Source organism: Thunnus thynnus, chromosome 14, assembly GCF_963924715.1.
Source record: "Thunnus thynnus chromosome 14, fThuThy2.1, whole genome shotgun sequence".
Lineage (NCBI taxonomy): Eukaryota > Metazoa > Chordata > Actinopteri > Scombriformes > Scombridae > Thunnus > Thunnus thynnus.
Window position 1 is genome coordinate 12,629,322 of NC_089530.1, and position 17,274 is coordinate 12,646,595.

Below are 17,274 nucleotides of genomic sequence, written 5' to 3' on the forward strand. Positions count from 1 at the left end.
AGCTTTGTCTTGGTTTCCATCCTCTACTGAGTGAAACATCTGGCTCTTTAGTTCTAAATGTTCTACTAGCTTCACTAGCTAGTCGCTATATTTATCTGTTTGCCATTTGGTGCTGGGCAGGTAGAGTACAGACGGTATACCACTTTTTGCTGAAAACAGCTGCCTGCTGGTGCTGGAAACGAGGCTAATGAGAGTGTAAAACCAATACAATGAGCTAAAAGACGCTAAAATGTTGCACAGAGCTGAGAGGAGCTGCAGAGTCAGGTGATAATTCTCCATGGGTTTGTCTCTAAAAGTGAACTCTATCACTTTGCATGCATTATTTTATCCACTGTTGATATAAGAATATTGATTGTTGCAGCTTTAATGTTCAGTATAAATAACAATGTTGGCCCATTATAAATAAATGAATCAGTCTTGCTTTCATTTGGCCCCCTGTGAGTCAGTCAAGGTAGTTTGTCAAGTTACTCTGAAGACACTGAAATGACATATTCAGTATGTCAGTGGATTTTCTGAAAACCACCTAATTTCTTTGCAGATTTCAGAGACAGATATCCTATTAGGAGCATGCTGAGTGGGTATTCCATGTTAAGTGGTGGTCCTCATAATCAAGATAGAAGATGACTGGAGCCCTGATTAAATCTGACAAGGCTTCAAATCAGCTCAGCTTTAAAAATGCCCTACAGCTTTGCGCATTCATAGTCTTGGCTACTACTGTGTGCCAGATATGTAAGGGCCAGCAAGGAAACAGATGAAGTTATCATCTGTGGATGCTTTTTCTTGTTTTTTTAATCAGATTAACATGGTCTGCATAGTGTAGACGAATGCAGTTTCTGGTGAATTGTTACAGTCCAGTCCATACTTATTTTATAGTGTCACCAGGAACCAGACACTGTAGGTTTTACAAAACACACTTTTTTCATCCATGCATTCATTATTCATGATGCAATTTTCATTGAACATAGGAAAATTAATGGGGGGAAGCATTTTGATTTATGAGTATGGTCTAGTCCAATATAAGCCCCAACTGCTGGTAAGCCCATCTGCTCCCAGAATAAGTCATACCTATAAACACAGTGTAGCCATGCTGCACAGCACCAGGAAATGCATTTTGAATGATGGAATACCCGTGCAGACATTATTATTATTTTTTCACATATATTTGGCTCTGTTTTCACATGTGCTGTTGATCTTTGCTGAAATCTATGACTGCTACAAGTAAGAATGTCCGAATGCTAAAATATCAGCTTGTTAATGAGCCAAAAAAACTAAAGCGAATAGATTAATGAGGAGAAACAGTTGAACATAATGAAATAAAGAAAAAAAGAACCTGCGTGTTCCTTGCAAAAGGTAAAGGTATACCAAGAATAATGTTACACAATAAAAATATCTGTGTATTCGGACAATGTGTCATTCTGTAGTGCTGCCAAATGACTGAGAAGGGCATCTGTGTGGGCAGCTTGTAAATCCCAACTACTGTTTGCCAAACAATCTTTTACATTAGCCACTTGTTTACTGGCCATTTATGAAGCCTGAGAGAGGAAGTGATACATATTTATTGGAAGCAGTCCTTCTTTAACTATAGCAGCTGTCCTTTTGAATCTTGCTGACTACATCTGAACTTCAGCTCTCATTGATATCTGAACAAAAACAAGTTTCATATCCCTCTCTGTGATGACTTTGACTCATTTCAGTAATGCACAGTGCACAGCAAATCAAAATACGAGAGCTGCTTTTATCCCCAAACCAAACTTTTAAGCTGGGCTTTATTATTAAGTCTTTGATTGACTGGCGCATCATGTCTCCTGGTGTACATCATGTCTGCCATTTTGCTCCTACACTTCCACGGCAAAAAAATCTCCTCAACTGCCAAACTGTTCTGACTTGTTAATGATTGCGGTGCCACTCGTTTGAACTGAAGCAATAAAACTGGCATCAGTATTTCATTTCAAAGTGATCTGACTGTCCTCTTTTAATCATTCTTTTAGTTTTCTTTATGGCCTCTCACTTTTAATTGCGATTAAAGACCATCATTGTCTCAGTGCCAACAGATTGGGGTTGTCTCAAGTTTACCAGAGGACAATGTACCACATGAGTAAAGACCAATGGTCCTGAGCCAACACAGAGTAGATCTACATCTTATAGAGGCATTAGAAACACTTTATTCTCCATTTGGATGAAATATGAAAGTCTTTTTAATGCAAGACCCAAACGAAAATGAGTAGTTTGCTTGAAAGAGACTATAATGAAGCTGTTATATTCTTGTTTTTGTACTCTCAATGACAGAGCCAACATCTGGCATACAAAAGGTGCTATCTTGTAGATTAAACTTCCTTGAAGAATGAGTTGAGAGTTCTCCTATGAATTCAAAGGTCAGCATTTTCACAGTAACAGTAAATTTGACTAATGCTTCCTGAACTGGAAAAGGCTGAAGAATTCCCACTGTCATGCACAATTGTACCATACAAGTGTTACAACACTTTTCAAACATCGCAATACAAACCCAAAGAAATGCTCACAGTGGTCATACAAAAATAAAAAGTAGTGAGCTCTACTCAAGCATTCAAATAGAGTCATGGTGAAGTGTCATTGGGATCTTTTCACCATGTTGAAGTCTTTGATACATAGCAACAACCACTGGACCTCCACACTTTGTTAACCATGCTTAATAAATTCTTCAATGACACTTACCACATTGTGAGTCTGCGTTTGTCCAACAAGGATTAATATATTCGAGCAGATTATAGATAAGCAGAAGTTGAGCAGGATGATAGACCGTTCAGAGCGAATATATCTAAAGAAAAAAAAAGAATAATCAAAAGGAAACTGAGTGAGGGCACTTCATAATTGGATGTTCAGTTAGAAAGTCTTGACTTTTATCAGCTGATTTAAAAAATATGATGCTATAAATGCACAAACTTCACAGCTGTAATGATTTATCATCACGTGGCTGCAACTTATGCTCTCAGAGTGTAGTAATTACCTCCATAGCACGGCGTAGATCACTGCCAACGTGATCAAGGCGAGGCAAGACAGACCACAGCCAACTATCAATGTCACAGATGGGACCCCTGAGTACTCCATGGTCTGTGGAGGAGACAGAGCAAGACAAACCAGTCAGTGGGAGGTTGGATGTGGTTCACGCAGGACAGTAAATCTTTATTGTTGCCCAGAGAGGGAACCAATCAAAACAACCACCACCAATCTGAATAGTCCACAGTGGGTTCCTTAATATACTGTGAGGTTTGAAATGCATGCGTGGGGGTGAAGGTAGTATAGATACATCTCCAAACTTTCCATCTATGTACGCAGGAAATTATATTACAAAGCACTGAAGGCTACAGCATAGACATTGAAACCTGGGCTCAAATTCATCAAAATATAGTTTTTGTTTGTGTCCATTCTTATCTGTTTTTCCAGTCACATTTGAAATTATGTGTGCCAGCCAATCATGTGTTGTCAGGCCTGCAATTGGGAGCTACATTTAGAGAAACTGTACACACATTTAACATTTACACAGTTGTTTTACACGGTGATTTATTACTAAAAATGCACTTTCTTTGCTAAATTCATATTTGCATTCTGCTGTTATATGATTCAGGCCTGGCAGTGACAAATGTAATAGATTGCTCTTTATTTTATCTCAATTCCTACTGTGTACTGATGCAGAGGCCACAGTGTAAGTACTCTGTGTTCTCAATGTTAATTACTTTATCTCTAAAGAAATTGCAGGCTACTGGTTCCCTTACAGTAGTATAATCCCCACACAGGATCTTAAAAACAATGTTTAGAAATCTCCCCTTCAGCATTTGTCAGATTTACTGATGTCAGTAAAGAAACAAAAAAATATCCAATATGACAACTTTTAACTTCATCACTGACCAAATATGCATTTGACAGATGAGAAGAGACACTGACACACAAGCACCAGCATGCACACACCCTCCCGCGTGCACGCGCGCACAGAGTTATCTAAATCTACGTGCAAACTAGAAAATATCCCCCCCACAATCTCCCTTTACCGCTGCATTACTATTTAACAGGATTAGCACGCCAAAGATTCAATTTCCATTCGTACCAGCACACATACACACGCAGGCAGCGTTTTCTCCTTTACATTAGCCTATAAAACCCACACTGAATAACAAACCAATAGCCTACTTACTATTTCTCTTGGTTGCTGAGCCAAAATGGCGAAGGTAGATACACGATCACATAAGCATTTTGTATGGGATGCATCTGTAAGCACCGTTTTACATCCTTTTGTGGACCAGGCTCCCCAAGAATCGTTCCTGCAAGAAGAAGGCAGAGGCAATTAGAGGTTTAATTCCAGCGGTGGCACGACTTCACAAGACTTATCGACATCGCTTCGGCTTTTCATTTAATTATTTATTTGAATCGAGAGCTATAGAGCCATATAGACTGTTACATGGAGAAAAAAAGCGAATAGACACATCGACACGGCTCTTGTGTGGCTACAAGCAGCATTTCAGCTGGAGCAGATAGAGAGGCAGAGACACGGAGGAGGGGGAGGACGCACGGAGCTGTCCAAGCAGACCGGTGCTGATTGATTCGCTATACGCAGATAAATACCAACAACTGATATCAAAACACTATTATTCCCTCATAATGCTTGTCGATAAGAGCGGTTCATATTTACCTGTATCTCTTTCTGCGTGATATTCTATTCTTCTAGGTTTTTCCCCAAACGACTGTATTCCTGTTTTTCCCCTCTCAATGCCCTTATTATCCTGTCTTTTTTCCTTTTCGGTTGATTTTTCTCCCTCAACTGTTTTAATTAGCAGCTTTTAGATGCTTCCTTAGGGGGATTTTCACCCTGGAAACGGTGGACAGCATCAGATTGATACTCTGTTCCTCTCTGCTGGCGTGAGAGGGGGAGGCTGATAGAATAAAAAAAAAATAAACGCACGCTGTCGCAGGATCAGTTTATTCGGTTGGGAGTCTAATGGTATGACGGGGATAAATGGTGTTTCTGGATTATTCCTGAAAATCATTTTACACGAAAGTTGTCGCTCCTCGGCGTGAAGCACTTTGCAAAAACCACTGCAGAACTAATACCACCCCGCGGAAGCAGCGAGAATGGTTGCAGCCAGTCCCCACTTCACACCACTAGTAGGTGAAATGAAAGGAGCGCCTCTCTTCCATTTATCATTCGCCCCCACTCATAGTCAGTCTTCGGAAAAAATAATCCTAATAGATGAAAGATCCCATGTGAAAACTTTACTGACACAAAAAAGCGGAAGATGACTGGGATTGGCGCACAGTCTTTTTGTCGCACACATAATCTGATATTAAGATTCCTGTCACAAACGCTCAAGCAGACACCTGTTGTCTTGCAAGACAGCCTGCTGTCTTTTCACTCTTCAGCATCCTACTCATTTCATGACAAAGGTAGATCAGGACTCATACCAATGATTTAGGACAGTATAGAACATAATTGCTGTTGATTTGTGTGCCAAGTGGCCTCTGCTGTGTGAGGCAATCCTGCTTTGTCATGTGATCAATCAGCGATATTTATTATTCCTTCAAGGGACTGTAAAGCCTGTTGCAAATTTCCCACTAGGGTCGACCAACTCTGGGCTGTCTGTATACAGTAATGCAACAATAAACGACCCTTCACCATATTCCCTCCCCCATCTCTTCTCTTCTTAACTGTGTTGTGACTGTTTTGGGTACACATCTGATGCATGTTTGTGCTTTGCTACCCACAGGAGCCACACAAGCTAATCTATTGTGCATGTAGTTTGGCACACTCATGAAGCCATTTCAAATCAGTTTTAAATTAATAGGGATTCATCAGGAAGAAGTATCGGCCTAGGTAGTTACGAATCAAGCAAACCAAATGCAGTAAACAAAGAATCTAGTTGTGATAGACATCACATGAAAGGCTGTGGAGGGAATATCTCACAGCAGCCAAAGCTGGAGCCCTGAATCCTGTCTTTAAGGCCTATCAGAGCATAGCGGATTCACCATTCTGCTTTAAAATTTCAAGGATTTCTATGATGGCTACATATAAGAAGGTTCAAGCCCTGACCTTTCATGATAATAAATCGAAGTAAACTCTGCCATGAGGCTCTTGAACAAGTTTTCTTATGTTTAACACTACTGATTTATAATGTTAGTTATACTAAGAACTTCTACTAATGACTTGGACTGCATTGCACCATTACAAGTGTTCTACTGTAAGGAAATCTATACACCGTATGAAGATAATTCAATTAACTTTCAAGCTGAATGTGTGATGTACAGGCAGACTTTCATGGCAGTCACCAGAGAAAGACCACAAAAATGGAGGCACCTTTGGGTGCAATAAAGACCTCACTTAGTCCCAGAACAGGGCCATGCCTTGGGAATTGAGATACACCAATGATTGTATGACCTCCCATCACTGACAAAACCATGCTTCTGGTGGACAAAATATCATCCAAAGCTACCTTTTAAGGGCAGATTTCTTGTGGCTACATCCACCCTATAAGCATTGTTTGTTACCTTCCTTTATCAATAAACATGTCAGACCATCCTGTGAGGTTAAGGAGATTAATCTGGTGTTTTGACAGCCTTTGTGATTGTCCCATTGGACTGTGTTTGGCCCACTGAGCTGTAGCAGAATGGTATGTTTTTCAGAGCTGTGGCTGTTGGGGAGATTGTGCTGTGTGCAGTCATAAATGATGGACAACAACCTCTCCTGGGCTGAAAATCAGTGAACTCGTCCTCAAGTAGTAGTGTAGACTTTTTATTGTTTGAGGTAATCCCTGTAGGACAGAGAGAAGGGCTGTGATGAAGCACTGCTGGGAGACCAACAAGCATCATACCCTTCACACAGCTGCCCACTTGAGATTGCCCTATTGAGCAGGGTGCTGTTGCACTCTCAAAACATGACTGTCACATTCAAAGGCAAAACCCACTCTGCAATGCTCACTTTCTTGTGATGTGATAACGTGTGATGCCTCTACTTCTTGATAACTTTGGGATGAAGCCACCACTTTTGACTCTTTTGACTTACTAGATGTTTGCTTCTTCCTTTGTGCCCGTGAGAGAAGCTGACAGGAGAACATCCCTTACTAGGGATTTATGTATGCCACGTTTGATGTGTTGTCTGACCTTATCAGGGCTTGGTGGCACTAGAATATAAAATGGCCCCAGGAGAAAGTGTCACTGTTGATGTTAACCACAGTGAGACTGATGACATGACATTCATCACATACCCTTTGCTGACCACTTTCATCCATGCAGTGGTGTATTGACAACCTGGTATTAAAACTTACAGGCTGAAATGTGTGACAGGATTTGATCATGCTCCAATTTAACAATTTTTGGGTGTCAAGATGCAAGATGAGTGACACCAAAGTGTCATAAAAAGTTTTAGGCACATCCAGTATTAAAACATGTGGCTTGATGAAACAGACAGAGAGACAGTTACTCAAAACTCCAATTAGGTTTGTGTTCCTAGCTGAACTCTGACAGGCTGAGTGTCTCCTGCCATCTTATTACTAAACCCATAACTTAACCTCATGTCCAAACAGTGTACTCAAGAGACAAAGAGTGAAGCTCTGTAGCCTCATGATCATCCAGTTACCTTAAAATGCAACAAGCTGGCGCAGCAATATAGATTGGATGACCAGACTGGGCTATAGCCTGTCTTGTTTTTATACATGTCAGTCATTTTTACATATGAGACTACTTTGCTCATCATATATTTCTCCAGGAATGAGGGATAACCATCCAGAAACCTCTTTAAATTCCTTGCATGCCCATATTAGATTAGCTAGACACCAGGCTGGGGGCTCTGAGTGAGCCCTAGGCGATGCACTTTAGGCAATTTTATAAAGTCTTGAAAGAGTGACACACAATGACAGGCAGAGGAGGGTGGGGGCAATGCTGGGAAATTATTCCATCCATCTTGGATCTCTTGATGACGGGCAATTTATATCAGCCTGTGGGCCACGCTGCGTGTGTTAACTGAATGAAGAGAGAAGAAAAATGAGCGCATACATTTTTATGCAGCAAGGGAAAAAAAACATATTAATCCTTAGCAGGACACAACCCTGAAAGGAGGAGGAGGATTTGTTAGTTGGGAGGTGAAAATGAAGGTGTCATGCACTTGTTCCTGTCACTTATGCCTATAATCAGTGTATTTAGTAGACCTTCAGTGCACACATAACTGTGGTAGTACAATGCTAAGACATCGGCTGATTCAGTTTGTAATATTTGATACCAACACAACACTGTTTTCAGATGAATTGTTATGAATTCAAACCTATGTTAGTTGCCAATAATTGTAGCAAATTGTGTGCTTCTTAATTTAAACAAAAAAAGACAACATGTGAATCCTGCCCTCTTATATATGGATCGACCCAGCCCAGTTAACAAGTAAAAGAATGGATAGAAACATTGATTAAGACTGACAGACCAGAGTCAGTCAAAACTGTCAGAGTTTGCAAGCACCACCACTGAGTCATCAGAGCATAGTGACACTGTTACACTTGCACTTCAGCATTACCTCAGGGTGCACATGCCCAACATACTGTGCACACACCCGCACACAAAACACAGCAATACCTCCTACTGCCAACTAATGCATGGTTAGTGTCCTCATCAGTCCATCAACAGTCCTTGCTGGAGCGAAGCTTAGAATTACTGTAAACATCGCCCACATTGCCACCGCTCACGGCTGTCGATGTTCTTTTACACAGAGATCATCTCAAAGTGGACACACAGGGGTTCCCAGCAAAAACCAGAAGTGGTTTAATGTTGCAAAAAAATGAATCCACCAGAAATAAAAGATGCAACGCTCTCACCACTATCATCTCTCCGTCTGCAGCACAGACAGTTTCCACTCAAAAACAACCAAAATCTTCCCACAAGAGTCCCTGGGGCTATCTCTGTGGTGCAAATGTGTCGACTTGAAGGTCTGTGACATAAAAAAGTTTGACAACCATTGATCTCGGATATGGAAATGTCAAAGAGTCTTGATGCCAAAGAGGGAAACCATTAGAGGGCACTTTTAACAGAATAAGAAGTGAAGCAAAATTGAACCCAAATCAAATACAACTTTAGCTGAGAGATAAAACTGGAAACTGAAAGGAGTATCAGAAGGTCTAACTATAAATCACCACCTGCATACGTATTTACTGCTTATACAACTTGTCTAACTTGTAAAGTTTTAAACCTAAGCATATTTGAAATGTCTTATTATATATCATTAATAATAAAGACAATATGAATCCAACACAAAACCAGACTGGCAGCCCTATTTATAATGTTTATGAATCAAAAATACCTCTTTCTTTTAGCATTGTATACAATGACACACTGAATGCAGTGTGTATTCCATTATGGTAAAATGGATGCAGAATGTTCTTGGTACATGTATTATATGAATTATATAACACTAAGTAATTATAGATATAACTATTGTGGTAAATCATTAGAAAAATCTAAGTTTACAACATTTCACTATTCATCAGTTCTGACTCCATTTTAGCTGTCAGACATTTAAAAATACTTTTTCCTCATTGGAATCAGCAGGTTTTCTACAATATTAACCATCTCAACATTATCTTTGAATGGTTATTTTATGTATACATTCACTTGAGATGTACAACATGTACAACTAACATTGTAATTAAATCCACCTATAAAATAAAAAGAAGGTCTTATTTTACAACAATACATCTCTTACATTCTTTATTATGTTCTTTAGGCTGTTATTTAGTATGTTCTGCAGGGATTCAGAATAAATCCATTCAGTTGACTCAAGCACAGACTGTGTACCTAAAAAGAAGGAGCACTTAATTCTACGGTCTGACTGGAGTCGTACTGTAGTGCATTCTTTCCCACTGTACTTATGAAAATGTATCATATATGTTTGCCAATAAAGATAACAATCTGTTTGGCTTTACCAGATCGTAATACTTTCAATAGTATGGTAGTAACAATATAATTTATTACCTCTAGAGTACTTTAAAAAGATTAAACTAGGAAAAATAAATTGTGAAGGAAAAAAATAAGGTATAATAAATGCAGCAGTCTGTAAAAAAGGCTGTGAGTTTTAAATATGTTTTTAAAGGACACCGAGATGCTGTTAATCCTGATGTGGCAAGTTGTTCCAGGATCTTCAAGCCTTTACTGATAAAAGTTGTCTTCTGCAGTTTAACATTTGGCCTCATAAAACTCTGCTGGATAATCTGAGAAGGGATGCTAAAACATCTGTGATTAAAAAGTCAAAAAGACAGTCATATGGGCTTTCCACACACTGCTTTACAAGGATTCAGTGGATTTTAAAAGCATCTAATTGCAGGGAAATGCCAAAAGGCCAGAACTAGCTTGTAATGTCATTCTGTAATTTTCTTTTTCTGCAGGTTTAGTGACAGTCTGGACCACTAACAAGTGATTAAAATACTCAAAATGAGCTAAACCAATTAATTAATCTCCCTGAACCATTTAAAGAAAGATGAATTCTAATCCTGGACAGGCTGAACAGTAATCTGATTTTAACTCATTCTTGACTTAAAATGATACCTATATTTTGTACTTATATGTACTGTTACATAAAAATGGTGATTTTTCAAAAAAAGTTAAAAACAAACTTGATACCTATATTCTTGATTTCTCAGCAGATTAATTTCCCCCCAAAATATTTATTTTTGAACACTACAGGGACGTTAACTAATCTAAAATCACTGAGTTGCATTTCATATTTGTCCCTTGGCATGGTGGTGGGATATTGATAATTTTAGGTTTGTTTAGTGGCTGAAAATATTGACATTTGAAAGAGTAATAAAAGCCTAAGCATCTAACTGTTTACACTTGATGCTTTGGAGCTGCAGACTCAAGATATTGGCTCTCTAGATGTTTTATTTTCCACAATACATGAGGGTTGAATATCAGCACGTTTATTTATATCTTTGTTTAATTCTTTACTGCATTTCTTTTCTTTGCCAGCCAGGTGCCACAGATCATCCTGCAGTCCACATAATGCATTCACGTGAGAAAAAAAATTGCCCTGTTTTTCTAAATTAACAAGATAATTATCTCACAATTCTGAGACACATTTTCATGGAAACAATAATTCTAGTCTGTTTTTCTGAATTACGAAGGTACCTCAAAATCCTGACTGCTGTGAACTTCATTGTGCCTAAAGTAGTGTAATTATGGTAAGGACCACTTCTGAGTAGGAAGAAGGTCTTCAAAGATATATGTACGTGTTTTCTTTCATGTTTTTCGTGTTCTTTTATGAACATAATGCATTGTACTTTTTTCTCAGGTTTGACCTGTTGTAAGTGTTATTTTGCCAATAGGTTATCAGATAAATCCTAAAGATTGCTGGTCCAGACGTTCTCTCTAACAGTATTAAAGTTGTGTCATCCCACTGTACCTGTTTGTGGAGGTTACAAACTAAAATAACCTCTCAGCTCTGAAGGCAGTCTGGTGTGTTTGTTTCATCTATTTTTGGGCTTTGACGAAACATTTTTGCTTGTCCTCAGGTGCCTGTGCAAAGTTGACAAGCTAATAACGATACCATCTATATTACTTAAAGACACGAGTATCTCCCAATGTTTCAAACCAAAACCAAAATAAAACTGGATTAAACTAAACAGGTGGGACATGTTTACTTCAAGCTCTCAAGGAGGAATGAGAGCTTCTCCTGGGATTTTGAGGTATGTCATTAATTCAGAAAAACAGAGCAGAATTTTTTTTTTCATGAAAACTTTTCTCAGAATTCTGAGATAATTATCTCATTAATTCAGAAAAACAGGGTCATTTTTTTTCCAAGTGAATGCATTACGCTTCCGTATGATTCAGACCTCCAACTCATGTGAAACCTACAATAGCAGCTCTGACAGGTGAATTATTTTGCTTATTTTACCTGCAAAAAATAAATGAGGATTGCTTGGCATTTTTCTCTCCCTCCTCTTCCTTTTCACAGACTTTTTGTGTTACAATGCTATACAGTGATCTATTTTGTGTGATTTTTGAGATGCCTTGGCCAACTGATTTTTGGGTCTGATGTTTGGCTGGAATTTATTTTTGTTGTGTTTGTGATATGGTTTATATTTTCTTGTGTATCTGTTAATAATGTGTCTTATTTGTGCAACCTTTTCAAATATTCTTGGACCAACTAGCTTATGTTTGAACAGTGACAGTGCTAATTATTATTTGATTTGAAACTGGATAATACTAAAGCATTAAAAATTGTACATATGAATATTAGGAGCCATATGCCAAAAAATGATTTATTCAGAGCATGAGCTGCCTTCCACAAACCAGGTATCATTACACTCTATGAAACATGGCTGAGTAGCAAAATTGCAGACACTGAAATCAAACTACCAAATTATGTTATATAGAGCTGACAGATGCATCAGAGGTGGTGGTGTGGCTACATATGTTCCATCAAATTGGGCCTATGAACTAAATAATACCTCATGGTGTTCCAAAATACTTTGAGTGTCTTTTTGTTAAAGTAATTTTGCATGAGAATAAATATGTCACTATTGGAAATGTATACAGACCCCCCAGCTGCACCTGCTGAGTCCTCTAGATGTTTGAATTCAACTATTAATTCCATTGACTGGAGTAATGAAATTATTATTTTGGGTGACTTTAACAAAAAATGGTTAGATAGGTCTTCCTGGAAAGACAAAACTGTTTTCTCTCATTTGAACCTAACACAACTAATTAATTAACCCACTAGAGTCACTCCCACTTCTCAGTCTTTGCTTGACTGGATACTTGTCTCACATCCAAATCTAATCTTAAAGGCTGGTGTTTTGTCAGATTGCTTCAGTGACCATTCAGTAGTTGTGTACTGTGTGTGGAAGATAAAAATATCAAAATCTCTGCCAAAATTGGCTAAAATTAGACAGCACAAGAAAATGGACCCAGACATGTTTATTCATGATTCAAATTAATACCTGATGTTCAAAACATTTGGGATTTTTCTTATTCCAAATTCAATAAGGTGGTTGATAAACATGCTTCCTTGAAACTTTCAAATGTTAATGGCAGACATTTACCCTGGATCAATTCTGAATTCATATCTCTTTTTAGGCAGAAGGATAAAGCGTGGGCAAAATTTCATCTGACAAGGAAACATAATGACCGGGAAATATACAGACAACTAAGAAATATCAGCAAGACCAAAGTCAGAAATGTTATATAATTACTACACTATAATCTCCTTAATATAAAGAATGTCTGACTGATAATTTAAAAAATCCTAAACAATTCTGGAGCAAAATAAAAACCATATTTTATACATCAGATAATGTTCTGCTAGTCAATTAACAGTTGCTGATACAATACTGAATTGAATGATGACTGAATGATCCCTCACACATATAGCAGAATCAGCAGGGAGAGCTCTAGGGTCTGTAATGATTAAAATGAAATCATGTCCTGACCTCATTTTTTCAGCTGTCACTAAACTTTATGATTCAATGGTAGGCCCAATTTCATTTTATGCTGCAGGAGTGCAGGGTTTTAAGAATGCCCCCCGACAGTAATGCCATTCAGAATTGAGCCATGTGGTGCTTTCTCAGGGTGCATATATTTACTGCTAAGCGAGCTGTTGAAGGGAACATGGGATGGAAGTCATGTCTTGTAAAGCAGAGATGTGAAATGGTGAGGTTGTGGAACCGCCTTATTCAGTTGCCAGAGGAAAGACTGACCAGCAAGATCTTTAACTGGGATTTAGCACACAGTTATCCTTGGTCAAGGGAGGTCACTGCAATATTTTCTCTTTCTGATTTGAATTTCAGGAATAGCTTGCAGTGTAATATAAATACAGTCAAACAAAAACTATTAAAGATCTATGAGGAAAAATGGAAGGAGGACATTTTAAGATACCAAAGCTTAGAAACTACATTCAAATCAAAGAAGATTACTATACAGAACCATATATAAAATTACATTTATAGAGAAGGCAAAAGTTCCTGTGTGCTTTCCTGTACGTTCCTGTACTTTACCGGTGGCAGTTGAGGTATGCAGATAAAAAGGTATTCTGGAAGAGCAACATTTATATGTTTTTTTGTGATCTTGGTGTTATCAAGGATGAATTTCATTTTGTGTTTCATTGCCCATTGTACAGTGACTTGAGGAATTATTTGTTTGAAAAGATCCATTTGAAAATCCTGATTTCTTTTGGTGATATGCTGAGTTGGTTTTTTAATATGGAGATTTTTGTTTTGGCTAGATTTTTAGGAGATGCTTGGCAGCTAAGACAGAGAACACTGTCTTCGTAACAGGACATTCCTGCCATGTACAGTGAATGCTCTGAAAAATTCTCCTTTTGAATTTGTGGAACTGTACATCATGATTTGTCATGATCTCTGTCTGGTCTAATTTCATTCCTAACAGTGTAAAAATGATTTTTTATTCCATTTCAGCTTGTCAGTTATTTTTACTTTCATACAAGACACACACTTGATCCCAATAATTACAGACCTATTTCAATTATCTGCTCCATTGCCAAAGTATTTGAAGAAAATATTTATAATCAATTATCGCAGTACCTTAGTAATAATAATATCCTTTCTCAATAACAATTTGATTTCAGACTACTGCTCTCTTAAAATTCACTAACAATGTTTTCTCTGCATCATAGTCATCTCACAGGAGCAATATTTATTGATCTCAACAAAGCCATTGACCTGGTGGATCACTATCTTCTTCATGCTTTTGGTCTTTCCCAACATGCATTGTTGTGGTTTAATTCGTATATTCACAACAGAATGGATGTAAATCCGGTTTTCTTACTCAGCAGAGAGGTGTGCCTCAAGGTTCTACTTTAGGACCACTTCTTTTCTCTATTTTTTATTAATGATCTCCCACAATTATTTTCTGATTGTTGTGCACAACTATCAAAATATTCTTTGTCACAAAATCAAGAGGCCCTGCAATCTGATTTGAATATTCTACAAACTTGGTTGTCAGCTAACAAATTACTGCTCAATAAAACAAAATCTTATTCAATGCTTCTTGGTGTGAGACAGAACCTCAACTCTTTGATATTAACTTGTAATGATGGTTGATCTCTTCAGAAAGTTGAAAAAAATAAATATCTAGGTGTGTGGATTGACTCTGAACTTACCTGTAAACCACACATTGATCAAGTCATGAAAGAAATACATTTCGGTGTTGGTGATCTGTATTGTTCCAGACATTGTTTTACATTTAATGTTAGAAAAAGACTTGTTCCACAGCTTATATTACCAATAATGGACTATGCTGACATTATTTACCAGAATGCTTCTAAAACTGATCTTTATCCCCTCAATGTTATAGATAGAGTAACAGACTCTGCAAATTTATATTAGGTTGTTGTTTTTTTACACACCACTGCACAATGCTACACACACTCCAATGGCTCCCTCTTGATATATAAGACATCAAATTCACTGGCACCAATTTATTTTTAAATGCATTAACTTTAACTATCCTTATTGCTTAAAACATTTTATTATTCCTAATTGTTCAAATTATTCACTAAAACACTCTGATCAGATCCTCTTTATGGTCCCCTTTGTATCTAGGGAAGTTGGTAAAAAAAAAAAAGAAAAAAAAAAAAAAAGCTTTTATGTTTCAGGCTCCTTCTGATTGGAATAAGTTACCTGTAGGCTAAATACCCGTTCTTTGTCATGATTTGGCACATTTAAAAATGTTTTGTTTCCCTATCTTACAACAAATTGCCTATATTTTCAGTAATACTATCACTGTTCCTTTATTGATTGATCATTTTTCTTTTGATTGTGTGTAGTTTAAGGTTGTAACTCTTCTGTTTTTGTTACTTAGTATTTTGTTTGGTTGGTTGTTTGTTGTTTGTTTTATCATTGTTTTGTTATTATTGTGTCTTTTGTTTTGTGACTGCTTGTTTAAGACCCCCTTGAAAATGAGATGATGTATATCATGATACATGATATATATATCCTGATATAATACATTTTCAGAAACTAATTATCTTGTCAAGACTGATTTCTGTCTCAATATTTTAAAAAAATACATGAATAAATACTTGCTGTATTCATTATACTCTTCACCATATTAGTAATTTTTTGTCTTCTTCTGATTAGTAATATTATTGAAGACACTGTAAATTATCAGTAAAAAGATATACAATTAATTTTATGTGAATTCATTAAAAAAAACTACTTCCATCACACAAACTAAACTAAAATTAGGAATATATATATATATCGCACTTTGTAGTGACAGTAACAGCACAGTATGTTCATATTGAGAAGTTGTCTTCTTAGCTCCAGTTGCTTACATTCACAGACAAACTTTTTCTTGTGTTGTCACATAAGAATATTTATGCCTCAGGTTTCTGTCCCTGTGGTGAAAGTAAAGCAGCAGAGACTCAGGTGTGGCAGCTGTTTCACTGTCGCTGCCTCTAGCATTCAACACAGCATTCAGCACAGCATTCACATGTTCTGAATCTGGATCACAACGAGTCACTGCATCGGGCAGCACAGAGGACACAAATCTCCACTTGTGAACATTTTCAGTCGGCTAACTGTTACATTGAGCACCCTCATTTGGTTTGAGCCAACATGGCTGACAGATGGTGTATTACCCCCTCAATGAGTCCTGAGAGTGGCTGCTATTGTATAATAGGCCTAGCCAACTGTTTGAAATGAACATGATAATCATACCATGAAGTCATTCTGTGGCACTCTGATTAAAATGACTTGGTGCAGATCAGGAAAAAAAAATAATGCTGATAATAAACACTTGGTTTGTGAAAGTCAGGGAAAGAGAATGGAGCAGCATTGTCCCAGTTGTATTTTTGTCGGTCAAAAATAGACCACTTGCCCTCAAATACCATGATAGAGGACAGAGCATACACAATTCACATGCTATTTCAAAGTAAAAATAACAACCATCATATAAACTATTGCCTGTTCATCCACAGCTGCTGGTAGATTTCCCATGAACAAATCTAAATGTTTCCAGTAGCTGCTCATCCAACTTCACTTAAATCCATAAATAACTAAATAATTAGTATGTATGGGTATGGCTGTGTTGTAACATGCTACACAGTAATGTGCTATGTTTTATTATTCGTGTAAAAATATTAAATAGAAAATATTAATAGATTTACCAATCCAGCCTCCCATCAACAAAACTAAATAGATTTTGAAGTTATAAAGATTTTGATTAAAGTTCTGGTTGATTTGGCGACCCCTGTGGTCGTTTGTGGTAATGCCAAGTAGCTTTTATAGATACAGGGGCCTCGTTTCACTAAAGCAC

At 37.5% G+C, this 17,274-nt stretch overlaps 1 protein-coding gene across 3 annotated transcripts in view; it reads right to left on the minus strand.

Moving 5' to 3' along the window:
* The window catches only part of adgrb3 (adhesion G protein-coupled receptor B3), a 124,221-nt gene that overhangs the window by 16,781 nt on the left and 90,166 nt on the right, over window positions 1-17,274 (minus strand). For all 3 annotated transcript variants that reach the window (XM_067609894.1, XM_067609893.1, XM_067609892.1), the window contains 3 exons: window positions 4,166-4,292; window positions 2,984-3,087; window positions 2,692-2,794 (listed from right to left, as the gene is read on the minus strand). In XM_067609894.1, the coding sequence (XP_067465995.1) occupies window positions 2,692-2,794; window positions 2,984-3,087; window positions 4,166-4,292 (334 nt within the window). The remainder of the gene's footprint in view (window positions 1-2,691; window positions 2,795-2,983; window positions 3,088-4,165; window positions 4,293-17,274) is intronic.